The 27,214-nt window shown below is 40.9% G+C and overlaps 1 protein-coding gene across 8 annotated transcripts in view; it reads right to left on the bottom strand.

The window, feature by feature from the left end:
* FAT1 (FAT atypical cadherin 1) overlaps window positions 1–26,665 on the bottom strand; it is a 489,274-nt gene extending 462,609 nt beyond the window's left edge. For 4 of the 8 annotated variants that reach the window (XR_014175910.1, XM_081959700.1, XM_081959694.1 and 1 more), the window contains exons 1-2: window positions 25,957–26,665; window positions 7,434–10,726 (exon numbers count right to left, since the gene is read on the bottom strand). Coding sequence is in view for 7 of the 8 variants with exons in the window: in XM_081959700.1 (XP_081815826.1) it covers window positions 7,434–10,726; window positions 25,957–26,000 (3,337 nt within the window). In the remaining variant the exon portion in view is untranslated. Of the gene's footprint in view, window positions 1–7,433; window positions 10,727–23,487; window positions 23,835–24,004; window positions 24,330–24,786; window positions 25,032–25,346; window positions 25,619–25,956 lie in introns of those variants that run through there. The other 4 variants (XM_081959697.1, XM_081959699.1, XM_081959698.1 and 1 more) reach the window with 4 other exon arrangements.
* Window positions 26,666–27,214: the final 549 nt, after the last annotated feature.

Raw genomic sequence — 27,214 nt, 5'->3', positions numbered from 1 at the left:
ACATCTAGACTGGTGGAAAAGATTACAAGGCTTTTAAAAATGTTTAATAGAAAGAAATTAACTACAAAGTACAAAACAATTCTCAAGAAAACAATGTCCAGCCACTTCAATAATTTTCCGTACCATTATCAGGAGCTGAGTTTAGCTGAAGAAAAAAATTATTATACCTCAAATGAATATAAATTTAGACCTTTAAAGTGTTACAAATGACATTACATGGGCCATGCAAATAACAATAGTGCAAAATTAATAAATAAGCAACCATAATGCTGATGCAGCCCTCAATGAAATTGAGTTTGACACCCCTGCTCTACTTGTAGATTTGTCATTATTCCCCCACTTCACTGGTTGAATAGTACTCAAAGAGCAGGCAATGAGAAACACATTTAATTATCAAAGTCCTCCTGATTTTTTCCCTACCATACCCAAGATCTCCTCCTACAGTGTAAAGAGGAATGAATATCTGAATCCTGTTAATCAGTAAACTTCAATCAGTAGTTCAAATTTACTTCTTTCTCAACAGGTTCTTTTCTTTTCAGTCTTAGCTTGGAAGCCACTATGGAACTTTTTGTTTTGCATAAGCATGATGGCAACTAGGTATGGTGCCTTCCGGGGTTAAAGATAAGGGGATTGAGAGCTGCTATTTTTATCTCGAAAATCTGTAATAACACAATATCAATTTCTTTTATCCCTAGAGATTTGCAAGCATAAGGGAAAATAAAAACTTCTTGTTCACTCATTCCTCTGAATAAATTAATATGTAAAAAAAGGCAATTCACTGAATTTAATTCTTAATTTATACTTAAATAAAAGCGCATTTGACCCTATGTGCATAGCAAAAGCAAAAAAAAAACCTATATAAAATTGTCATAATGGTTTTCCCTTATATTGTGAGAATACTTCTCAACACAGACGCATTAAACAGAAACCCCCAATTGGAGATGAACAAGCCAAGCAAAAATGCACAGTATATAATGCAAATAAGAAGAAAAGTAACTACTGCTGCCTTCTTTAAGAAGCTGCAGTATTTACTTTAAAAAAAAACTGAAACAATCCTATTAAAGGGTCTCCCTTGAGCTTGCTTCTCTTTCTAGGGTCAATGATCTTAGACTGCTTATTAATATAACATATACAATCCTGAACTGCCAAGATATTCCCAGAAGCTAGCATAAATTCAGGAACAGGAGAGAAATATAAAATGTATGGCAGACCTCAGACAAAAGAATGTCATGTAAATACACTGAAGAATATTTACTGATACATGATGAAAATTTATTACAATATCTTGAGTAACCAGCAATGGCTACATCTTACTTTGCTGCATATTAACCAATCCAAATGAAATCAGAAATATCTATTTGTACTTTGGCCAATTCAATTACAATCCTGGAATTCTAGGTTAATTTTTAAAATAACTAATAACTTTTCAATAAAATAACTTAATAACTGTTATTTGTGAATCTACAACTGTAATCTAGATCTAATTATTCTTCCTCAACTGCTAGTCAAAATTTGCTCAATATCTCATCTCAGCCCAGCAGAAAGTGTCTAATGTTTCAGTTTCATGAAATATGCTGGGTATCTGTATTTTTTTCTAAGACAAACTTTGGTATCAGAGTACAGTGGTAATAATGTTAATTAACATTTAAAAAAACTATATTCTGCACATAGAAAATATTTAAAATACATTTCATCTTGCTAAATTGAAAAAAAAACACCCACAAAGCTCTCCTTATTTGATTTAATATCAAATAATCATATTTACTTTTTTAGGAGAATGCTTCTGTATTGGCTTCATGTTAGAGATAGTTCAGTGAGAATTAGAGATAGAAAAAAATTCTAAGAAAATACATATGTTAATAATAAACAGACTTCAAGGTCACAATCCAACAGAAACTTGCATAATTGCTACTGCAATCAACAGAATACATTGCAGCACATTGAGCTATCTGTTTTAGCCAGAATTTCTTCATGATTTAAAGCAACCCTGTCTAGTCAACTCCCAATGATCTTTGACCAACGCATACAAAGATATATATTCCCATAAATTGGATATTTGACCATGATAAAATATCTACTGCCATCCTTTAATCAGTGATTCATAATGAAAGATAAGTGAATGACTAGGCTGTAACAGAGAAAAACACACTCTTGTGAAATAATTGTAAGTCATAAATTATTAGGTGAAGGACCCAACAATTAACTCATTATAATATTAATATTAATTTATTTGACATTTGACTCCATATCTGTTATTCCTTCCACAATTAAAAAAAAACATAAAATAGGAAATACTATTTTAGTTAAATCTGAAATTTCACTATTAAAAGAGTAAATGACCAATGGATGTTCTTCTCCAGGAATGGATCATGGTCCCTTCTTATTCACTCAAAAAATATTCTAATCTGACATACGATATGATGGGGCTTCCGAGCTGCTTTGGAAAGTATTTAACTTTCAGTTTACTTGTTGCTCTAGAAAGCAATTCCAGTGGCATTTTACCAGAGTTTTCTGGGACTTCAAGAAGACTTTTTGATGGCAAGAACATTTGTCCTCTCCTTCTAGAATTCCCCTCCATATATTTTTCCAAGTAGCTTTGCTACTGTCCCAACAGTACTCACCTTGCTACCAAAAGTTGCCTGCTTTTCATGCTCTCAGTGGAAGCCTGTACAATAGTTGGCTAATGCAAGGAAAACATGGAGACTACTGCTAAGTGCAATGGAGAAGTGCCTCTTTTCTCACATAAGTAACATTAGAGAGTAATTTCAGTGAATTTATGCCTTCACAATCCAGAACCCGTTCTATTGGTGAATAAATAGTTTAAAAGTACACATTTGGTGCAGAAAACATCTGTGTCTATTCAGAAAAAAATTACATTTGAAGTGAAAAATGCCAAAGATTACACTATTAATTCTAATTTGGTAAGGTGAAATGCATCTTGTGCTGATTCTTTTTATGCTGGTGTAGAAAGCCATAGAGATGGGTTTGGAGGGAGCATTCAGAAGTTGTTACAGAAATGACAACGGCAAAACCATTTCTTATATCCTGAGAAAAGAGATAGTATTAAGAAGAGATTCAAGGTGGCTTCTTTTTGATTCCACAAGATATAGAAGGGAGGAAAGTTAAAACACAAGCAGACTTGTAAGATTCTGTTATTGTAGCCCATTGACAAAAAACCCCAAATCCATCCTCATCTTTCTAGGGGGACAGTTTCTTAATCTGATCTACTTTGTAGGCCTAACAACTTGATTACTTGCATCTGAAATGCTAACACTTCCACAAGTGATTCAGCCACCTTCAATTTAGCTTCTTGGGCAATCACTGGATTTACAAAAGAAATCTCATTGGATAACAAACTGCGCTGTTTCTTTCTACATTTATAGTAAATGTATAGCAAAAATTTCCAAAATCTGAGAAACACATCTAAGTCTGCAGATGTGTTTCTATATCTTGAAATCATCAGCTGCTCATCATTCACAAAAGGTTATGCAGCACCAGCAGAGACTTCTGTGTTTTGGCACCCATTGTATGAATTCAAACATTACTATTCTATCAACTTACTCTTAAAAGAAGTTGAAGATTATATTTAAAATGGTATTAAAAATAATCCATTATCTTTAGCTTAATTTTGAAAGATGTTCATAAATATAAGAAATATTGAAATTATGAAAATGAGAATAAATAAGCATTGCAGTATGTTAGTGCATGACCACAGGACGTTGTCCTTCAAATGACAAGCATACTAGTATATTTAAAATGTACACCTAGTCTTAAATTCAAATAAAAAATACTTCCCTTGAACAAGATTCTTAATTTGATTTTACAAGTATCTTGTCATCCTTGCCAGGTAGACCAGGATAAGAAAAACAACCAGATTCAACTTTATAGTAAAGTTACATTAACAGAATATTTCAATCCTGAAGTCTCTCCTGCCATTATTGTACCATCCTATGTATTTTCGGTTTTAAAAATGTGGCTCTCAAAATAAATTTCAATCGTGGTTTTGGCGAGATTTGGCTCAGTTGAAAAAAAAGGTTGCCCACCACTGCTCTAGGGCAATCCTAAAGTCCAGAGAAAGTGTTTCACACTTAAGTGTGACATCTTAGTCCTCCAAAAACTAGTCTGTTTTCATCAGACCAAGGTATGACCTGGTCAATAGAGGCAGTCTGCTAAACAATGTTCATTTTCAACAGGGAAAAAACAACAACCAAAAAACCCCAGTGTTTTCATGGTCAGTGCCCTTATTAAGCCAGGCTCCAGGACAGTTTAGCTAACTAAATATTTAAAGACCATCTTCACCTTTCTCAGCACATTCTCTAATACAGCAAAAGACTAGTAAAGTTACATGTAAAAAGCTCCACAGTAATAATACTGTTTTATTAGTATGGGTCATTTTTCTCCATGAAAGTCAACTATTTCTGTTTATGATTTTAAATAAAATTTCAGATATACTAAAAAGCTGGTAAATATTATACTTCTATCCACTATAACATTCTAAGCTAGTAACTTCAACTGTTGAGTCTTTGTCAGCATAAATAGTTTCATTAAAAGCAGTGTCTGCTATTTTTTTTTACAAACAGATGTCTTTACACCTTACACAGAAATACTGAACTTGCATTTCACAGATAATATACATTTTGCAGCCATATCAGAATGCTAATATTTGGAATTTATCTTACCAACCTGTAGTTCCAGGTTACATATAAAACTATAGCAAACATGGTTAATTACAACAAATCCTATACATATTTATATAGAGAAATGTGCACAGGATTTGTTATACTCCCCCCCCCTCAAAAAAAAGACAATACGTTTTAACACCTAGTATATTTTTTTTCTTTCTCAAATATATTTTTTAAACAGCTAAACACTTTTAAATTATAAATCTTTTTACACTTTTTAAGGTGCATATCATAGTTATTTTATGTTTCTTTGTTCTAAAGTGCCATGCACAAAAAGATATTACAGGCTTTTAAATTCTCTAGTCCAGATCCCCCCTCACCTCCCATCCACCAACCTCCACAAATGAGAAAGTTGTGTTGAGAAAAAGTTTACATGCTTTGGAAAAGGAACAAGGTTGTCATTCAAGAAATAGGTTTAGCACAGGAATATTTAGATTACAGTTTTCCAGATCAGGAATGAACAACATGAGACACATATGCACCCTTGTGATCAGTGAAAACCATTACCATTATACTGTGGGGATCAATCCACATTATCTTTTGATATTTTTATAATGAAAAAAATTAAAACAAAGTATACTGTAAGGCAGGGGTGTCCAAACTTGGGAACTTTAAGACTTGTGGACTTCAACTCCCAGAATTCCCCAGCCAGCCATGCTGGCTGAGGAATTCTGGGAGTTGAAGTCCACAAGTCTTAAAAGTTCCCAAGTTTGGACACTCCTGCTGTAAAGCCTAAACCATTGTAAAGCAGTCATTTGTACAATATTGCCCTCTCTACTTTGCATCATTGCTCTCTTTCATTAAGTTAAATTTCCAGCCAAAATGATGCCAAACTACTTCTGGTCATCACCATGAACTACAACTATATAGCGTACAGAAGATTTTATAATTCACTCCTAGTGTTACTTTTCCAGCACCAATTGTCTCTATTGCTCACTTCACAGACCCACGACTTCATAAAAGGTGCTAACTTCTGTATCTCTCTATCAGGAAATTGTGTGTTATTGATTTACATCCCATGTGTATTATTTTTATAAATAATTCAAAGCAGCAACACATGTAATAGTCTTCACCCATCCTCCATTTTCTCCACAAACAGCAACCATGTGATGAGTTAGGCCAAGATAGAGTATAAGGGGCCCAAAGTCATCCAGCTGAGTTTCATGCCTAAAGTGGAACTAGAACTCATGCTCCCCTAGTTTCAGAACCTGGTGTCTTAGTCTCTAGAAAATGCTGTTCTACTTCCGTTTTATAGGTACAATCCTTATGACATATTATGGGGGGAGGGGGGGAAACTGTCTCCCATTTTCCTTTTCCTGCTATGCTAACAAAAAAAAGTCTTAGGTTATGCAAGAAACAAACATTACCAGTGTTCCAAAAACAATTTATATTAAAACTATAAAGTTACATATCAGACATTCTAAAATAATATCCCAAATAATAAACATTGCAAATTGTATTATATTCACTTTGGAATATGTCTTTATCATGTGATTTCTAATCCATGTTGAAAATATACTGGAGTTTAGGATAAAACAGATATTTTTTTCTATATACATCAAGCATTCTGAATGAAACAATAATAATCACCAGATTAAATCCTGGTTTAAAATGTATTTCAAAAATTCCATTTTTCTTGTAAAACAAAAAGCAGTTCTGTGATGCATGAGCTGAAGCAAAATGCCATGCTGCTTTCCTTGAGCATCTTTTAGTACCCAATCCTAATATTCTTGCAAGAATTCTAGAGACTTCTACTGCCCAACAAGCAGAATATTAGCATATTATGTTTGAATATGAGATTTGTTTCTAATTTCAGATTAGAAACTAGTGGAACAGAACAAGTGAAGGCGAGTCAAGAGTCTCCAAAAGGAAGAAACATGATAACCTTGCATGCATACTGCTTCACAAGAGTGTAGGATAGTCAGCCAGCACAAGCCAGCAAGGACATTTGTTACAAAAGTCAAGCAGAAAAGTTCTCCACTGTTCTCATTCAGAAGACAAAAAGAAAAGGGGGGGGGGGGAATCCTTGCATCAGGAACAGATGAGAGGTTAGAAACAACAGTAACAACAAAAGTAGATTAGATCATATTTGCAGGGTAAGCAAACAGTATCCCTATATCCTTAGCAGTGGGAGAAACTGCAAGAAAGGACTGACTAGTAAAATATGCCTAAGTAACAAATACAGCAGAAAAATGTTGGCCTCCCCCCATATTTTCAATTTTATTGTTCATTATGCAGTAATGAGTTTATGTGCCTCTTCTTGTTTTATTTGCAAAAAGCAAGAGAGACAAACATGGATATATTTCTATTCTGTAATCTGCCTAAACTCTAATATGCTCTAATGATAGTGTTAGATTTTCAACAAATGTCTTTGGAAATACCTGAATGAAATGCAAAATTAATCAATCACAACTGGCTTTTCCCCCACTTACATTCTAAAAAACTATACTTAAGATCATTCACATGCAAAGTATTATGCAATCAGTTCAGAGTTATAATACTGGTCTGACAATGAATACTTTGCACTTCATTATTTCATAAGGATTCTCCAATATTTAATTTTGCATCTTCAAATCTCTATGGAGACTTAACAAAAAACAACTGTTGCCATTTTTGTCTATTTACATAACAACTGGTCTGGCATAGAAGTATTATCTGTATTTATGCTTTTTTTTATTAATGAGAATAAATACAAACTTGGTTAACTCTTGAGTCTTTTCAAAACATTTATAACAGAATGTAATTTCTTACCTTTTTCTTCATCTATTCTGAAGATTCCAATACCCGATCCATCCCTTATCGAATATCTGATTTCACCATCTCTTCCTGTATCCTCATCATAAGCAGACACAGTCATTACTGAAGTGCCAACGGGAACATCTTCACTTACAAAACTTTTATCCACAAAATTAGGAAAATGGGGGGGCTGCAGATTTTCATTTACATCAACTATTTCAATTTCAACATAACAGGTAGAAGACAATGAAATGGGTTTTCCCTTATCCTTAGCTCGCACTGTTAGATTATAAACTTGTTTCCTTTCGAAATCCAGTCCTTGCACGATACGGATTGCTCCACTGAGTTTATCTACATCGAAACTTCCATTTCCACCATCCAAAAGGCTATACCTTACTTGGCTTGCCTGGCCTAAATCAGGATCATAGGTTTCTAGCCACGTGACAATAGTTCCTTCAGGAAGGTCTTCTCGAATTTTCACTCGATAATTTGCAGGAACAAATTTTGGAGGATTGTCATTAACATCTTCCAACGATACCTTTAATAGAACTGTTGAAGACAATTGTGGTGACTCTTTAGCTTGGTCCCTAGCTTCTATTTTTAAGAAATAGACTGCTTGAACTTCACGATCTAAAAGTCCTGAAACTTTTACAATTCCAGTGACACTGTCAATAGAAAACTTATTTGTATCTGTAAGAAATGAGTATCTTACTTCACCATTGGTCCCCAAGTCTTTATCTATGGCTTCTATCTGAATTATTTCTGTATTCAGTTCTTTGTTTTCACTTACATCAACAAAATAACTATCCTGTAGAAATTCTGGAGGATTGTCATTGGCATCAAGAACTCTGATATTTAAAAGGCGCCAGTTAGACTTTTGTGGTATCCCAAGATCATAAACAGTAACATTCAAAGTATATTTATCTCTTATTTCTCTGTCAAGAGGAGACAAGATTTTTAGCATTCCTGTTTCCATTCCAACGATAAAACTGCTGTCATTATTACCTCCAGAAATAGAATAGATTAACTTTCCATTGAAACCAGTGTCAAGATCAGTTGCATTCAAAAATATGATGGTAGAATCTACAGGCTGATCTTCTTTTACTTCAATGCTCCTAGGAAGACTACTTTCAAACTGAGGTGCATGCAGATTCATTGTGTGTGTATCAAAAATAGTATCCTCTACTTCAACATGACCATGTAGCTTATTTGCTTGCAAGAGTTTTTCTGCCAACATTTTGGCCACACCAGTCTCTTCACATTGTAAGCTCACTAGTTTGCGGCTGGTGACTACAGTGATGTTAATAAACATGGGTGCTGCAAAATTCTCTCCATCTGTAGCAGTTATTTTCAAACTATGAAAAGATGTTTTTGAACTTAATCCATCTCCTAGTGATTGTTTCAGGAAAAGAACCCCCGAGTTTGGATTCAAACTAAATAAATCTAATTCATTTCCAGATTCAATTTGATACTGTACTAACTGGAGCTCATCAGCATCAATAGCAGACACCGTAGTTATTTGATCTCCCACACCCAGTTCCCTGGGAATTGTCCCCTCACAGTTTATTTTCTCAAAGAGAGGGGTGTTGTCATTCAAATTATTTAAAGCTATTGTAACAGGGACTTCAACTTCTCTGCGATAGGGGGTGCCCCAATCAGATGCTCGAATTCTTAATTTATAAATTCTAGGCATCAATTCATAATCCATCGTTTCAGAGGTGGTAAGCACACCAGTGAAGTGGTTTATTTCAAAAGGAACAGGGTTTATATTTGCAATGCTGTATGTGACATAGCCATTTTCACCTTCATCAAGATCCTTTGCACTCACACTCATAACACTTGTCCCTATAGGGACATTCTCATTAAAAGAAGCTTTGTAAGATGTCTGACTAAATTCTGGAGGGTGAGTATTCACATCTATGACCTTAATGAATACTTTTGTGGATGCTTTTCTATCGCTTGTCACGATGTCAAATTCAAAATGTGCTGCACGTTGAGCTTCTATGGCATCTAGAGTAGTGATAAGGCCAGTGTCAGGATTCAAACTGAACTGAGTTTTGCTTGGTGCATTTATAAACACATATTTTATATGGGGATAAGTAGGCAATGCTTTTACCATAACCACAGGTGTGTTCGGTGGAGCAAATTCACTTATTTCAGCTCTATAAACTGCTCTTTCAAACTGGACTACTCCAGAACTAAACTGGGGAGAGGGCAGATGAATTGCTTTCACAGACGAAAACTTTGGAGGGTTTCCTTTATCTTTAGCCTGTAGTGTAAGATTAAAGCCAAAAGGTTGGCTTTCCCATTCAACAGTGCCAACTGCTTTGATTTTATACTCTTTACCTCCTGGGAAGGTTCTCACAGCTTTGAACTGCTGAAGTGGGTCACCCGCTACAATACTTAGAGATGCTACCTCTCCATTTAAACCATGGTCTTTGTCTTCCACAGTTATAATTGCATATGCTGGATCCTTGTCCAGCTCTGAAGGAGTCAAAGCAAGGGCTGTGATGACTGGAGCATGCTCGTTAGCTTGTTCTATATGAACTGTCAATCTTGCCATGCTACTAATCCCACTGCTGCCATATAATTTCATGCCACGATCCACAGCAAGGATTTCCAACTCATAAATTTTTGTTTCTGAATAGTAAAGTCTGCCAGTCAGAATGACAACCCCACTTGTGGGATGAATAGCAAACATGTCTGTCCTCTCCTTAAAACTGTAATAAAACTCTCCATTGGTTCCAATATCTGCATCCGTTGCACTAACTTTGGCAATACTGGTCCTTATTGCTGTGTTTTCCGACAACGAAACACTGTAAGAAGTTGGAGAAAACAAAGGCCTTAAGTCATTTGTATCCAATACTCGCACTCTGACATTTGTGAGAGCTTCTGCATTTGTATTTTTCTCTATTGCTTTTACAGTTAATGTATAGTGGTCTTTTACTTCTCTGTTAAGTATAGCGGTGTTCCCTCCCTTGGTCCGAATTCGTAAGAAGCAAAAATCCCCCAAAACGTATTCTTCGGCTTTAAACAAGTTCTCACTATCCCCAGAAATAATTTTGTATTTTATATCCCACAGGGAGCTTGCAATGTAAATGCCCATTTTTACTGGATGCCCAACGTAAGTCTTAGCTGCAGAGTTTTCATATACTGTGGCATTGTAATGAACTTGTGTGAATTGCATTGGCAGTGGGTGGTATTGTCTCAAGGTTCCTTCACATTGTCCAAAATCCTGCACAAGCAGCAGTAGGGACAGCAACAGCATCTTGGTCCAATGGCTCTTCATACAAGCGATCGCTAAAAATCTGGGGGAGAAAAAGACAAGAGGAGAAATCAATGTCTTTAAACATGGTCCTTTAAAATAACTACTCTGTAAATAAAATGACTTGAGTTCTCTTATAAAGTCTACATGGGAACATAATGTATAGCTCCATTATCCTATACACATATTTTTTCCCATTAAGTGGTCATACCATACCAAAGGATTAAAATAATGAAATGGAAAAGTTTTTCCATATTAGTAATATCCAAGAGTCCCTTGGTTTTGGCTAGCTTTGAAGATCCAAGAAAGCTTCATGCCTCTGCAAGTCTTAAGGGCCAGGTTCTTGTCCTTAGCTTGCATTTAAAAATGGATATAAATCAGAATACTGGATAACATTCACAAGTTATCAATATTATATCATTGAATTTCAAGATTCTTCATATAAATTCAATTGAGGTTGAGAAGTTATTGAATAATAATTATATATTTTTTTCTTTTGCATTGTTTCATAGACATTTTCCATCAACTTTATTTCTTCCCCGGAAGAAAAAGACATAATTCCCATGAATAGGATGTCAGATTCTGGCACTTTAAGGGGCACTCAGATATGCACCACATTCCTTTCTTTCACTATCCAATTTGCCCTCACATTCCCTCATTTTCCAAACTGACATTAAATCTCTAGAGAATATATAAGAGAAATGTTCCCAAGGATTTTTTTTTTCATGGCTGGGAAATGAAAAGGCAGTTTGACAAATATATAACTGGGGGAGAGAAGAGCAACACCAGCATCCTGTAACAGTGCCCAATAATGAATTCTAAAACATTCTTAGAATAAGAGAAAAACAACAAATGCCTCTTTTATTAATAAAACTTTCAGGAATTTGGAAGTGAGTTTTCAAACTGGCATTCACAGAGATAATTCAGTGTCTTCAGCTTCTAATACATAAGAGACTAATAAAGCTGTGAACCTGATTCCTTCAGAAGAGAAAGACCATGTTGTTTGTGTCATTAATACCAACATAAGTGCCTAATATATACTTTTCATATTTTATTGCTGAGAATGAATTAAGATGAACGATACTACTTAAACAATGCAATCTGTAAGCACCCAAGCAATATATCACTTAAGAGACAAAATACAAATATTAAAATAAATGCCTTGTTTTTAACCCTAATCTTGGTATTAAGTAATATTAAAGGGTTGAACTTTACACCAAACTGCAGTTAAAACATCTGAACTGTTGTTTTAGGAGGTTTTTCAGGATTAGCCAGGATTGGGTATTGTTATGTCCAATTGGCCTTGAGACATAGTTAATTTGAAGCCATGCCTCTGTGCTCCTTGCTTCTAGTTCCCAGTTTCAACGAGTCAAGCCCACTGCAAAACACCTGAATACAAGTCATAAGGGAACACATTCTACCCCCTTAACTCCCCCAAACCCTGGACCAACGCTAGGGCAGGAACCTGGCTAATCCTGAAAAACCTCCTAAAACAACAGTTCAGGTAAGACCAACTGTCATTTTCCGGAGGAATTTTGTAGGATTAGCCAGGATTGGCACTATTGGTCCCCTGTCTGACGTCCACATCCTTCCCCAGGATCCTCCACAGGTGTGACACTGACAGGCACATTAGGTCCGCAAATCACACCCGGCGTGGCCAGTAGGGCGCCACTAAGATGACCTCCTGTCCTATCTGATATCACTTTCTGAACTACCCCAGGGAGAAGGGGAAGGGGAGGGAAGGCATAGAGCAGGCCCTCCGGCCACCGAATCCAAAGCGCGTCGACTCCTTCTGTCGCCCAAGACGGGAACCGAGAGAAGAACCGATCCAACTGAGCATTCTGCGGTGTGGCAAACAGGTCCACCTCCGGATGGCCAAACCTGGAGCAGATGGCCTGGAACAATTTCGGAGAAAGGCTCCACTCCCCATGATCGACCATGGCCCGACTGAGCCAGTCGCCTTGATGGGTGTTCACTCCTGTGATGTGCTCCGCCTTGAGCAATCAAAGATGCCTCTCCGCCCAGGCGCCGAGTGCCGCCCTGTCAGTTGACATGGGCCTTCACAGCCACATTGTCGGTCAGCACCAAGACGTCTTGATCCTGAACATGGCCCTTGAAGTGCCACAATGCCAAGTGAATCGCTCGTAGTTCCAGCCAATTTATATTGTGTTGGAGGTCCAACCAGGTCCAACGCCCCTGCGTCATCCGGGACTCCAAGAGAACTCCCCACCTGTACAAGCTTGATGAGGTGCTCTGGCTCCTGAACTCGCAGCCGTCATGTAGCACTGGGGAGAGCCACCACTTCAATGACAGCTGCACCTGTGGTGTCACTGGAACCTTTTCCTTGGAATTGTTTGACCTCTGATGCGGCAGGAGACGCCACTGGAGCGGCCTCACATGTAGATGAGCCCAAGGCACAACGTCTATGCAAGAAATAAATTTGCCCAGCAAGCTGGAGAGCACTACTACAGGAACAAAATGTTGACTTATAACTTGTTTAACTAAGGCTAACAAACTAACTTTATGGTCGTGGGACAGGAACACCTTCCCCAGCTTAAGAGTCTACGATGGTCCCCAGGTGAGGAATCTTGGTGGCGGGAACAAGGGAACTCTTATCTAGGTTAACCAAAAAACCTAACTGCTGTAGTGTGGATACCACCAACGAAATATCCTCCCTCACCCGCTCAAACAACACTGCTTGGACTAAGATGTCATCAAGATAGCATTGGACCCTGACAGAGCGCTCACGGAGGTAAGCTGTCACTGCGGCTAGGACCTTATTGAAGGTCCGAGGCGCCAACGCCAAGCCAAATGGTAGGGCCCTATACTGATAGTGGCTACCTAAATAGGAGAACCTGAGATACTTATGATGGCCAGGGAAGATTGGGATATGGAGGTAAGCTTCCGTCAGGTCGATGGAGGCCATGAAGTCATTGCGCCAAGATGGATTTAAGCAATGCCATCTTGAATCTTCTATAGACTAAGTGAAAATTTAGCAGTTTAAGATCCACAATCACCCTCCATTCCCTCGAACTCTTCGGAACGACAGAGGTTTGAATAGAAACCTGACCCCCCTTGGTCTGGTGGAACCGGTTCCGCCGCCCTAATCTCTAGGAGGTTTTGGATCACCTAACTCATGAGAGAGCTTTATCTTTACTCTTGGCGACCGAAAACGTCCGAAAGTGGTTCGCCAGAATGGAGAGAAACTCTAGGCTCAGGCCAAATCTGATGGTATTCAGAACCCAGGCATAGGTGGTAATCTCAGCCCAGGCATCGGCAAACAGAAGCAGACCACCGCCTATGGGTGGGGTCGCTATTGACCTCTCTGCCCCAGCGGTAGGGACAGCCACCTCCCTCCTGAAAGGCCCTCTTTCCCTGGGGTTGGAACCTTGGCCTATCCCTGGTGTAGTGCCTATCCGACTGCCTATCTGATCTCGGAAAATACCTGCTGTGCTGCGCCTCCTGATCTAACTGACGATAGGACTGCTTCCGAAAGTAAGGTGCAGATTTTTGCTCCGACTTCTTTGCGGGCGTAGGCATGACCTTCTTTTTATTCTTGTCCTCAATGAGGATTGGGTCCAAGGGGGTACCAAAAAGGGATACCCCGGAATAAGGCAATGATGCCAGGTGCCACTTTGCCTTGTTGTCCGCTTGCCACCCCCTCAGCCACAGGAGACGTTGGGAGGTCACCGAGGCCACCATTGCCCGTGAAGCATACTTCATGGCATGCAGAGAGAAGTCCGCAGAGAATTGTGCAACAGCAGCCAGCTTGTTGAGCTCTTGATGAGTACGCACCTCCTCAGGCGGAATCCTTTCCTGCATCTGTTGTAGCCAAAGGATAGCCGTGCAGCTGAAGAATGACGCAGAGGCAGCTGCCTTAATGGGCCATGTGGAAGACTGAATGTTTTACAAAGGGTCAGCTCCGCCTTCTTGTCCTCGGCCTTCAAGTAATCAGCCACATCGCCGGACACCACCGTTGACGTGGAAGCCAATGCCACCACTGGGAGGGTCCACTGTGGGCACCTGCAACACCTCAGAGAAACCAGGTTCCATATTAAAGAACCTCCTATCACTGCTGCTGGGGTTGGGAAATGTTCCTGGCTTTTCCCACTGCTTTTTAACTACCTCTAGGAACAACTTAGGGGCAGGGATGTCTTCCTTCGCTGGAGGAGGCTCTGAGTAAACTCGATCTACGGTTTTTTCTCCGGACCACCCCACCCTCCTTGGCACCCTCCATCTCACCCAATTGCACTGTGGCCCTGGCCTTGCGCAACAGTGACTTGAACAAATCCGGAGAAAACAGGCCAGAGAATGCTGGTGCCTCAGGTTTTGAGGGATCCTCATCATCAGACATGTCTACTTCTCTCTGAACCTGATCCCCCGCCATGGAAACTTCGCTAGCCAGAGAAGGAGAAATAGGCCAGTGCACCTCCAAGGGGGAAGGCCTCGGCCTGGCCTGAGCAGTGCCCCCCCCGGGACCCTTGCCACCATTGCGGGTCGCACAGACCCGTTCTGTAACCCAGCAAAAATTCCATGTGAAATTGTAGAGGAGATAAACCTCTGAATACTTCTGGAAGCTGCTCCATGTCTCTAAAGAAAGAATCCTCCTCCTCCTCTTGTGCAGAGTCTTCAGACTGTGGAGCCAATGATGACTAATGGGACTACTCCCCCTGGCCCCCCTGCACTGAAAATGATCCCTTAGATAGGGGCCCTGTTCCACCATGGAGAGTGGGGGGGTGAAATGTCCCTGAGATACACTAGGGAATCCCCCCTGTGAGAAGATATAGACTTAGATCTAATGGGCAATCTAGACCTCAAGGGAGAACTAGGCCTACCCCTATCTTCAGCCCTGGACACCTGCTTTTCCAGGGCCCTGTGCCTCCTTTCTTCATCCTTCTGCAAGGCCTTGAAGTATTTTCCAGCTACTGCAGTTTTTCGCAGTCTCACAGAGGCTGTGGGTCTCACTTGGGCCCTCTGGAGGTCCCCTCCCCAGGGGACAATGGGGGGGAATCCGGCCTCTCCTCTGCATCTGCAATGGCACCAGGTCAGGGCTCCACCAGGCTCAGCCCACCAGAAACAGCAGTGACCAAAAAACAGCTTCCCCCAATCACTCACGGCCTCCACGCGACGAAATCAGCCTCTGGTAGACCTTTCCGACCCCTTTTGCAAGCTCGCGGCTGCCGGCAGCGCCAAGTGGCGAGCCACACAGTCGTCGCTGTCCCGCGCTGCTCCGGGCCTCCTGGCGTCAATCTGGGCCTGCAGGGCCTTAATGCCGCCGCCGCTGCAGAAAGGATAGCCACCCAGGAAGGCAGGGATGAAAACGAGGCTTTGTAGTAGCCTCTGCCCCAGCCCATGCGGCCCGCAGGAATTGAGGCCCCAAAATGGCCACCGTAATGGCATACTGCCTCTAAAGCCCCAAGAAGCAACTTTTAAATCCCTTACCATGGCCGGGAGCGAGCCGCACCAAGGAGAGGCTTCCAGGTATCAGATGGAGGCAAGGGGAAGAAGGCAGGGAGAAGGAATTTGCAGGAGGGCACTGGATTGCTTTTGGAAGAATCAGGAACCAAAAGCAACTTGTCTTTCTTCGGCCAGACAGAGTTGAAACTGGGAAGCGGAAAAAAGGAGCACAGAGGCGTGACTTCAAATTAACTCTGTCTTGAGGCCAATTGGACATAACAAGACCCAATCCTGGCTAATCCTGCAAAATTCCTCCGGAAAACCAAACATTTTGTATTTGCTCAGATAGAGAACTTTTCATTCTTTCAGGCATGAATAAAATACATACTAATAGAAGGACAGAAAAATAATCTCCCCTGCATTTCTAGCCATAACAGCTTTAAATGAAGATTAGTTTTTAATTAGACTACCATCTCAAGAAGAAATTCTATCCTTTAAGAACACTGTAAAAACAATTATAGTTTTACTCAGTAAGGTAGTTTACACAGTGATCGTTCTATTAACAAATGCAATTTTTGCTCAACATATTTCAAATATTTTTAATGGTGCTTTTAGAGTGTAGGTGGTTTGCCTTAAACACTACTTTTTTCCAAGACACTACTTTTTATTGCATACGCTCAGTTAATACATGATACAACAAGATCCTGGAGTTTCTGAAATTACATGTACTTTCAAGTACTATCAGATCTTAAGATTTGCTTTGCCTCACCTTGAAAAAGGATAACAGATAATGATCTCTCACCTTTGCTCTACAGAATATTTGATAACCAATATTTGATTTCAAGCACCACTGTTTTGGAACCAAAGTCTTGTGGAGCAATCTCAAAAATTGCAAACAATTTTATAAGTCATAAACAATCCTTTCAGTTATCTTTAACTACACAATATGACACTGTGTCCCACAAAGTGACTCAAGAGGCAATTATGATTTTTTCACAGGTATAGATATTATTTTATGACCTAAAAACTCCTAGCACCATGATGGCAGACCTATGGCACGCGTGCCAGAAATGACACACAGAGCCATCTCTCTGGGCATGCCATTGATCTTCCCAGTTCCAGCGCACTGGTCTTCGCACGTGGGGGGAACGCTGGAAACCAGAAAAAGCAGCTCCCTGGCACACACGTGCATGCCAGGAAGCTGAGCTTCTGGTTTCTGACACACAAATGCATGCCAGCCAGCTAGTCTTAACGTGCACATGCGTGCCAAAAACTGGAAGACCAGGTGATTGGCGTGCGCATAGGCGCTGGGAAACTGCTCTTCTGGTTTCCCGCACATGCGCTCCTGTTTTGACCCTCGGTTCTCCAACACTGTCCTAGCATGTTCCCTAGCACTTTAAAAACCCAGCTAAATTTCTATTTATTAACAAATGGTGAGCAATCCAACATGCTGCAAAAAAAAAAGTATCAGCCTTAAGCTTAGGTTTTACTTCTAAGAAGGGTCCGTAATAAAAGACCAACATTTGGCACTTTCCTTTTGTTAACAAATGATTATCCACTAAATCCATTTGGTGAGCTGAATAGCATTACAGTGATCACTTGAAATAATACTTGGTCTGGAATCAGAAAAAAGGCTGTACAATCTCTTGTCTCCCAAGGCTATGTATATATTTGTTTGCTTCCTCCGACATCTTCATACAAAAATGTTCTTATGTTTTAGCAATAGGTAAATATTTATATACAAAATCCCATTGTAGTTCATCGAACATACAAATTATTTAAAGAGCTATGGCTAAAAGATAAACAGACAAAAGCAACCGCAATCATCACTGGTCATTAAAAGAATCAGGAACTAATCAACTGTAGGGGAACAAAGCTTATCAACTACAACTGGGATCAGCAACTTAATTGCTTCTACTGCTAAGTGAGACATCAGGTGAGTGTAACTTGCAATTTTGACTTCACATTCTCCATTAAGTCTGCTTGTCAGATGCAAGTTCACAAATGGTGATCACATGGCCAAGGAATGCTGCTCTGGTCATAAATTCATGTTGTTGCGAAGCACCCAAATATTAATGTAGCAGTTTTTCACTTTTGTCCAGTTACCAAACTATCAAAATATGTCACTACATTGTGAAGGCTGAATTATTTTACTCTATGGATGTGTTCTCCATTTGGGAATGAGTAACAGAGAATAGCAATAAGATTTGTTCATTGAGGAACATCTTGAAAGTTAGATTTTTTTTACTTATTTATTTTAGCAACTAAATATCTATACTAATATTATTAGCTACAACCCAGTACCAATGAATAAAAAGAACATTTTATGTAAAAAAAAATATCTGTAGAAAAGCAGGCAGAGCTGAGGGGGATGAATTAAAAATATGTCATCAACTTAGAATAGTTATGTTGCCACATATGATCCAAGTCCAAACCCTCTTTATATTAATGACAGGTGCAAAGAATAAGTGTTACATTTTAATTCAAAAGATTTATTGTTCAAGCTATACACAGGAATCTAGCCAAATTAAGTTCAACATTAAACTGGCACTAGATAAAGGACACCGTGGCTCAATGGCTAAGAAGCTGAGCTTGTCGATCAGAAAGGTCGGCAGTTCAGCGGTTCGAATACCTAGCGCTGCATAATGGAGTGAGCTCCCGTTACTTGTCCCAGCTTCTGCCAACCTAGCAGTTCAAAAGCATGTAAAAATGCAAGTAGAAAGATAGGAGTCACCCTTTGGTGGGAAGGAAACAGAGTTCCAGGCGCCTTTGCCAGCCACATGACCACAGAGATGTCTTTGGACAGCGCTGGCTCTTCGGCTTTGAAATGGAGATGAGCACTGCCCCATAGAGTCGGAAACAACTAGCACATATGTGCAAAGGGAACCTTTACCTTAGATGAAAGTTATTAGAATTCTTGGACCATTTGTAGCAATCTAACAATTTTAAGCTGATGGATGCTTAACTACAGCCCCCAGCTCTGCCCTCTCTTCTCCAACAGTATCATCTACCGAGTGGTACAAATATACAAGTAAAAAAAAAATGGTCTGCACAAATTGAATGATCTTAAGCAATGCTAAACCCTTACACACTTTTTTGATGCATGGCCCAGTCTTTACATTCATTTTACATGAAATTTGGTTAGATGGCAACACTCAGAGACTGCAGCTTTAAACAAATTCTAATTATTGAAATAAATCAGAAAAAACAAAGATCCATTCATATACTTTTCCTGAATTTTTGCTGAATAAACAAATTCTGCCAATACTTAAGTAAACATGTTAAAATGTTTATTTCAAAAAATATTACAAGATTAAATGTTTTAATGAAGTTTTAAATATAGTATAAAAAGTTGCTTGCTTAAGTTAACTGGCAACCGATACTGATTTTTTTTAAACTAAGTCCATGATGGCAAACCTATGGCACACGTGCCAGAGGTGGCACAAAGAGCCCTCTTTGTGGGCATGTGCACCGTCGCCAGCTGCTCTTCTGATTTCCGGATCTTTGCGTGTACTGGCCAGTGTGGATGCACGGGCAGCTGGTCTTTTTGGGTTTCCGGCACGCACAAAGACCAGCTGGCCAGCGTAAATGTGCACACTGGAAACTCGAAGACTAGCTGGCAGGTGTGCATGCATGTGCCCACCAGCTGGTCTTTGGGTTTCCGGCGCTCCAGCACATGCATGCACGCACATTTCAGTTTGGGCACTCAGTGCCGAAAAGGTTCGCCATCACTGAACTGGGTACTCTTTTTTAAAAAAATGAAGGCTTGAGTTTAAAATCATTTCTTTCCTTTTTCTCTGTCTTTAAAAGCAAAGATCACTGCAATAAGGTTTATTATCCCGTAAAATGGGAAAATATTTATTAAATTTATATGTTGCCCATCTCACTCTGTAAAGTGACTTTGGGCAGCTTAGAATTAAAATCATTAAAATATCAAAACATTAAATATAGAGACAAGAGGCAAAAGGCAAGATTGGTAAGGTGGCTGCATCTGTTCTGTACATCCACCTGTTACCTCCAACATAGAGCTCCCTCAGGCCAACTACAAAGCCAGGCTTTAATGTACTATTCTGGGAAACCAAAAGGGTGGGGCCAGATCTCACCTCAGGTAGCAAGATATCCCAAACAGTGGGGGACCACAGCAGCAAAGGCTCTCCACCTATTCCCTGCTAGCCAAAACTCTTTACCCACGCAGACTACACTGCACCCCTTTGACCAAATCAAGTGAGACAAGCTAATTCCGTTCCTCAGATAACATGGTCCCATGCCACAAAATACTCTATGCAAAATATATAGTAAAAAATAAAATTAAAAAAATACAATAAAAGTATTGCTTGTCATAGCGGAGAATAGCGACAGATTGAAGAAGCATTTTTAAGAGACATTCTTAATCCAAAATCTATTCTGAAAATGAACTTTTTGCATTATGTTTGCCCTCTAATCACTACAATAATCTTTCCTTTGTTTCATTGTGGAAATAATTGTGAGACAATATTACCCTGTATATTTCATACAGGCAGAACTGCATATTTATGCCTCAAGTTACCAATAGCCAAATCATTATTGCTATTGAATAGTATATAGTACTGAACAGTATCTCAATGCTAGTGTTTTTCCCAATCCCTTAATCTTTTAGTTTACCTATTATTCATGAATATATGGAAATAAGCCTTTTGCTTATCAAATCTACACATCATACTAAACTATAATATGGGTTGTTTAATATATTATGCAAATCCAACTAATACATATTGAAACACTGACTTTTGACCCAGAGTCAGGCAATGTATCAGGCAAGTCACTTGTGCTTTATTCAATAAGCTACAATTAAACAATAGTTTGGATCTAGTTGCCATGTTCAATGGACCTTTCTCTTTGGTATTGCTTTCTTCAACCTGCTGCAAAGTAGTAGCTTATATCCATTATCATCCTCATTCACAACTGTCAATAACAGGATTAGTAATACAACTTTGGGAGAAGGGTGGCATATAAATCCAATAAAAACAAAACAAAACAAAACAACAAATTAGAAGAAATAAGATTGGTACCTAAGGGAAACACATTTATGATCGTATCCTATTAACAACCAGCATAAGTTATTTTAACCTATAATCCTTTGTTACTGTGTTTTGAGGCAGGCTAATCTTAGTGTCTTACCAGCTGAGAATTTACCTGTCTAACATATGAAAAGATCATTCTAAAAATACAATATAGATCAGGGGTGTCAAACTCCCAGTTTAGAAAAGGGGGAAAAAGTCCCAATATGTCACATGATGCCACCGTGACATGAGTTTTACACCCCTGATATTTCTGATACACATGTCACTTAAACAAAATATAAAATAGAATTGAAAAATAAAGAAGTGGTCTCAAATTCAGAATCCACAACTAATAAACTAAAATGGGACTGACTTTAAAAATGGGAAGGTGACTTTTTTCTTGCAAGCTTCTCAGATTGTTGAGGTTATCATATCAAAACAAACAAATTGAAAAAAAAAAACCTAATTTTTAAGACCTTCCTCTCTGAATATTCTAAGTTCTATCCTTCCAAAGAATGTGAAGGTCAAACTGTGGTGGAGTCTGTACAAGCCAGAAAAGAAACAGAAAGATCAAGGATGAAGTCTCCCCAAAGTTAAGCACTCTGAAGGCCTACTGAAATCCTAGAGGAATTTGCCAAGGCAATGCTATTCGATTAAAAACTTTTTAAAATTAATATGAGATTGTGATATGTGAACACTAGGCTGTGAAGTGAACTGGACACAAAAAGCATTTTGGAGTTAGTGGGGTGCCACATTGCATCTATTTGGCAACTGCATTCCTTCCTAAACTCATACAGTAAAACACACTGGATTAAGGGAGATCAATTTAATATCCATGTCCAATCAGTCTCCAAATCACTTTCTCCTCTTAAAATTCAGATTGCTTCATATCCTAGCATATTAATATAGGCATGTTTGCATATATGGCAATGCAACATAGAACCTGTTGCTATTTAACTAATCAGAAATTGCATTTGAATGGATATGGATAGGATTCAAGCAAGCTTAAGTGTTGCTTGAAATAAGTGGGACTTTGCTATGAATGGATTATATTCAATTATAGACTATGTCCTAAACATTGTATTATTATAAGATAGACAGGGAGATGGCAAGGGCAAGCTGCTTATGGATTCTTGCCAAGAAAGCTATATGGATATCACCATGAAATCACCAAGAGTCAAATTTGATTTAAAGAAGACTATATTTAATGAAGGGCTTACGCTTGGACCAAGGAGAGCCAAGTTTAACCAACTCCGCATGAGTCTACCACCATTTCTCAAACCAATTTATTTCATAGATTTATGTGGTGGGACAAAATAAGAAATCCTACTATATGCCATCTCGAACCTTAAAGAGAAAAAGTGAAACATAATTGCAATGAATAAACCTTGGCATTTTAAATGCTTACTACTTCAGATTATGAAGTTTATAATCTTTGACTACAAGATGCCAAGAATTCTGCATGCCTTCCTTTTTTAAAACTTATTAATCACCCTTTGCTCTTCAAAACAAACTCTGGCAAGCATAACAAGAGAAATCACAGCCTCAGCCCATAGTTAACAGCTCCTTCCTTTCCAAGCCCACTAATAAGAAAAGATAATTACTGCCGACTTCCTTCAATTTTTCTCCAGCACTTTAGTTAGGTCACAACAACTGAATTCTGATCCAATTAGGAAAGACAGGCCGACCTTGATAAAAAAAATAATGAAGGCAGACCAAGGGAAAAATAATGAAAGACTAGCAGAGGTTTTAGCAGCAGATAAAACTTTTTAAGTACTCTGAAATCAAGAACAGGAATTGCGCAGGGGAGGAGAGAGTAGGGGAAAAAAAGTCTTTAGAGGCTTTATCTCGCTTTAAGAGCTCCCTCCCATAAGAGATTTGATTTAGCAATTACTCTTGAAAGAAAAGGGAGTTCTCCCCCCTCCATTTTTTTCCCTAAGTCCCTTTCATTCCCAACGTGGCTCGCCGTGCCCTACTCAGCTAATGGCAGCAGCAGGACAAAAGCTCCTGGGCAGGCTGCAGCCCCTCGTGTCTCACTTGCTATTCTCCTCACGTCCCGACACCCAGAAAGGGCGGGGGAGGGAGGGAGAAACTCTCTGCCACCCATCCAAATGCAAACGGGCAGAAAAGCGCCTAACTTTGCAAGAAAGCGCCAACTTTCCCACCTTGTGCGGTAGCCACGGCGCCTCTTTCTCCCTTAGCAACTTTTGCCCTCCCGCTTTGCTGGCTGCTTCTGCCCCTCCACCAGCCTCCTCCCTCGTGCGGGAAAGACCCCGGGTGGGAAGGCACCGCGGGCATTCCGATCCCGAACTTTTTCTACTCCTCGGATCCAGCTCGCCGCCGAGTCCCATCCCTCCCCGTTCCTCACCTCTAAGGTTTCCCTGGAAAAGGCGGAGGCGTCGGGGGAGACGGCTTCCACGGAGGCAAAGCGCCCGCCCGTTCTCCCGCATGGTGCCCGGTCCCGACTCCCTAAGTCTGCCTTTCTTCCTCCCCTCGCTGCCTACAGCGGCGCCTCCTTCGCTCCCGCTGCCGCTCGTCGCGACACGCTCCGGTCGCCGGATTCTTCCGCCAAAGCAGGGGCAGCCGCCACAAACCGCGTCCGGAACTAATTTCTCTGGCATGAAAAGTTAAACCACTCTTCAGCGACTCCACGGCTCGCAACCATCTGGCTCCGGAGTGATTATAACCCTGCAGATCAAACGCGCCACGATCCTTCTCCTTCTTCCCACCCCCCTTTCCCTTTAAGGACAGAGCGCCTTTAACGGAGCAACAGTTGTGATCACACGAACAATTGGGAGGGGAGGGGAGGGGGGGAGAAGAAAAGGCTTAAGGCTAAGGAGGTGCGTTGGGTCAGAGCTCTGTTTTTATTCAGGGGGAAATCTCACCGGGTTCATTAGCCGCCTGCAGCAGTCTTGGCTTCAATGCAACAGTTTACTCGGAAGTAAAGCTAGGTGGAGCTTCCTTTAAAAACTGCAAACATTTTTTTTTTTGCAACCCAGCGTTCCTGGGTTGCACACAGCTGATCTTTAGGATAAAGCCAGCTAAATCTTTTTAAGAACCTTTAAACATATTCAAGTCTCCTCTGCAGCTACTTTTAAAGTAATGCTTGCCTCTAGCAGTATGTTAATCTTTTCTTTGAACCCTCGAAGATTTGACTTTAATCCATCATTGGGTTAATATCCTAAAGCAAGGAAATGGGAACAAGGCATCTTTTCCTTTCCTTTTTTTTTAAAGCACTAAAGCCTCAGATCTGAAGAGTTTCTAGTTTCCACCCGCCCGGATTTCGGCCGAGCATAATAGTGCCGTGCTCCGAGTCCGTCTCCTAGCCTGTAATTGCTTTATACTGTGCACATTCTCTTACAAGCCCTTAAAAGGAAGACTCCGCGAACCAAAATCTTGCCTCCTTTGGCACTTTAATGCTCTACCGCCCCCAACATTCAGCGACACCGACCTTCATATTAACCTGCAGTTGCGCTCACAGCTGGGGATTCGCTAACCTTTCAATCTTGCAGAACCCCAAAGGACCTCAACGCCCTTCGTGCAGATCCCGCAAAGTACCGTATCCCAACCAGAAATTAAAGGCCGGCAGGAAAGGGCAGCTACGCCAACTTGGGAGGCCCAAGCAGTTCTAAAAACAGTCGCGTATTTGAATTAAAGACAAACTTACCCGATTTAAACTAAGGAATGCACATGCGAAAGCCTCCCCTCTCCCCCCCGGTAACAGTTTGGACCCCAACAACCGTCAGAGCAGTCTTTGCCTTCCTACTAAAGGCAATCCCCTAGGTGTAGCTATGTTTACTCATAAGTAAAGCACTGACGGAACGCAGGGTTATTCCCAGATACATGCCAAACGGGTTGCTGCCGGAATCAAATCAGCTACTTGATCTCCCTGGATTCAGGCACTTCCACGCGATTTGACGGTTGAACCTAAAACACGAATACATCGCCCGAGGCTTCAATATCGCTCTGATCGACAGTGGGTTGCTCTCTTGGTTAAAGCAATACCGCTTAAATACTTGAATTATTAATTACAGCGAGTTCCCGAGCAGCCTTAAAGGTTACTGGAGCTCAACTCGGCAAAAGACCGCCCTGTCGGTAACTTTTCAGGAGTATCCGCAGCCTCTATTGCCCAACAAAAGATCACCGTACCGTAACCACCTCCGCCCGCTTCCAACAGGAAATAAAAGGGGCGCCTTACTAAGGGAATTTAAAAGCTGAGCTACTTACTTTTAGGAGTAGGAATTTCCACACACCCCAGATGCATTGCTGGATTATTTTTGGGCGACTAGGCTCTGGAAGGGATTCTCCAATAGAAACTGGGAGGGGGGAGTTTCTCCTGGAAGAGGGGGAAACTCCGGGGAAATGGGTGGGTTTTCAGATGCCATTTCAGAGCTTTGATTTAAAATGTAACCCGACACCAGCAATCCCACGTCTTAATTTCAGGAACCCTCCGAACAATTTATAGAAAGGAAGGCGACTTTTCTCCCCTGCCCCCATTGATAAAAGAGGCGAGGCTTGCTCTGATGAATGATTTTTTAAAAAACTGCCGTGTCATGAACGGCTACTTTGAAATCCTTTGAAGAGCTCAATAAAAAAACTGGAGTTCACCTGCCTATCAGCAGTTTACAGAGTACCGAAGGCGGAGAAGGTGCCTTGCCTTCAGCAAACAGTCGTAGGCAAACGGGTGGAAGAGAAGCAAAGCCAGGCCTCAGTAGTTTCCAGAAGGTCCACCACAGCAACGTTAGGCTTCTACTCGGGTGCAAATCCTTTCGGGGTTAATGGGTCTTACTCCTAGGAAGGATGCTCAGGTTTGCAGCCACAGGTCAACAGTACTTACCTAGAAGTACCCCCAGGTTGGCTTTGCTGCGTGATCCTACCCATCCTACTCCTAAGAAAATGGATACTTGGTTCTGGTTCCCCATTAGACCACTTTCGTCAGATTGAATATCATCTCGATGCGCAGAAATTGTTGGGGTGCGCCCGTTTGGGCTACATCCTTGTAAACGACGGCCGGGCACGGTCTCTTGCAGAAGGGTGGCAGTCGAGTCACGATCCTGCTGGTGTCTGCAGGGAGTAATGCCTTCGTAGACCTGGATGGACCTACTTCCGGGTGGGACGCTGAGTCGGACGGAGTTCTGTTTCAGGTCGCCGTGATTACAAATCACTTTTACAACCCGGCGCTACCGAGGCTCAAGTGGCCCGAGGATCACAGGGGCATCTTGGGTCCCTTCGGGTTGAGACCAGCAGGCGACACACACACCTCGATTTTTGCGCCACGTTGGTCTTTGTTGGGGGATAAAGCGTTTTTTTTTTAAGCACCCGGAGTGTGAATTGCCCAGAGTGCGACACGTTTAACTGAGCATCTCTCCTCCCACGGGCTGCTTCGGAAACGGGTTACAACTAGGAGTGTGTAAAACAAATGGCTGTGGGACGAAGCTTAAAGAGGCATCCCCCGAGGAAAGGGACCGCAGCGTGTTTAGTCAGTTCCGGTTTCCAACCTTGCGACCCACCCTCTGAAATGTAATTGCCTGGAAGGAAGGAATCGCATTTTTCCTTACTAAAACCTCCCTCGAAAAGGAGGGGCTAAAAATAAAGCAGATTCTCCAAGGTGCGCCACGCTCTTTGCTCACTATCTTTGCTGCTTCTTTTTTTTTTAAAGGCTTCCCGCGACAAGTGCTAAAGGGGACCGAATCGCTGTGATCAATCCCTCCCCACACCTCTTTTTAGGAAGCGCGCTACTTCTCATTCACACGCCCCGTGACTGACAAGGGGTCGTGAAACGAGACTCCAAAGCTTGCCCTCGAGGTTCACCTTTGGAGAAAACCGGAAGGGGCCCCAAAGAAGGTGGGACAACAATGGACGCGGGGGTTGGAGGGGGGAGAATAGGCACTGAACTCTCTCTCTCCTCGTGACTCCGGACAATGCTGAACTTGACTGGCTGGTTACCGGTCCAGGAGAAGCGGCATTTCGGGCCAAAAAAAAAAAAAGAGGACGGGAACTCAACCATGTCCCTTTTTGGTAGCTAGAGGGCGCTGCTCTATAATGCTTCCTCGTGGATCGCCTACTTTGTTTCTCCTTCCCAAAGGCGCTATTCC

This window comes from Natrix helvetica (assembly GCF_964273705.1).
Source record: "Natrix helvetica genome assembly, chromosome: 7".
In the NCBI taxonomy this organism is placed as follows: Eukaryota; Metazoa; Chordata; class Lepidosauria; order Squamata; family Natricidae; genus Natrix; species Natrix helvetica.
The sequence above is the reverse complement of the archived record's forward strand: the minus strand, read 5'-3'. Positions and strand labels throughout refer to the sequence as shown.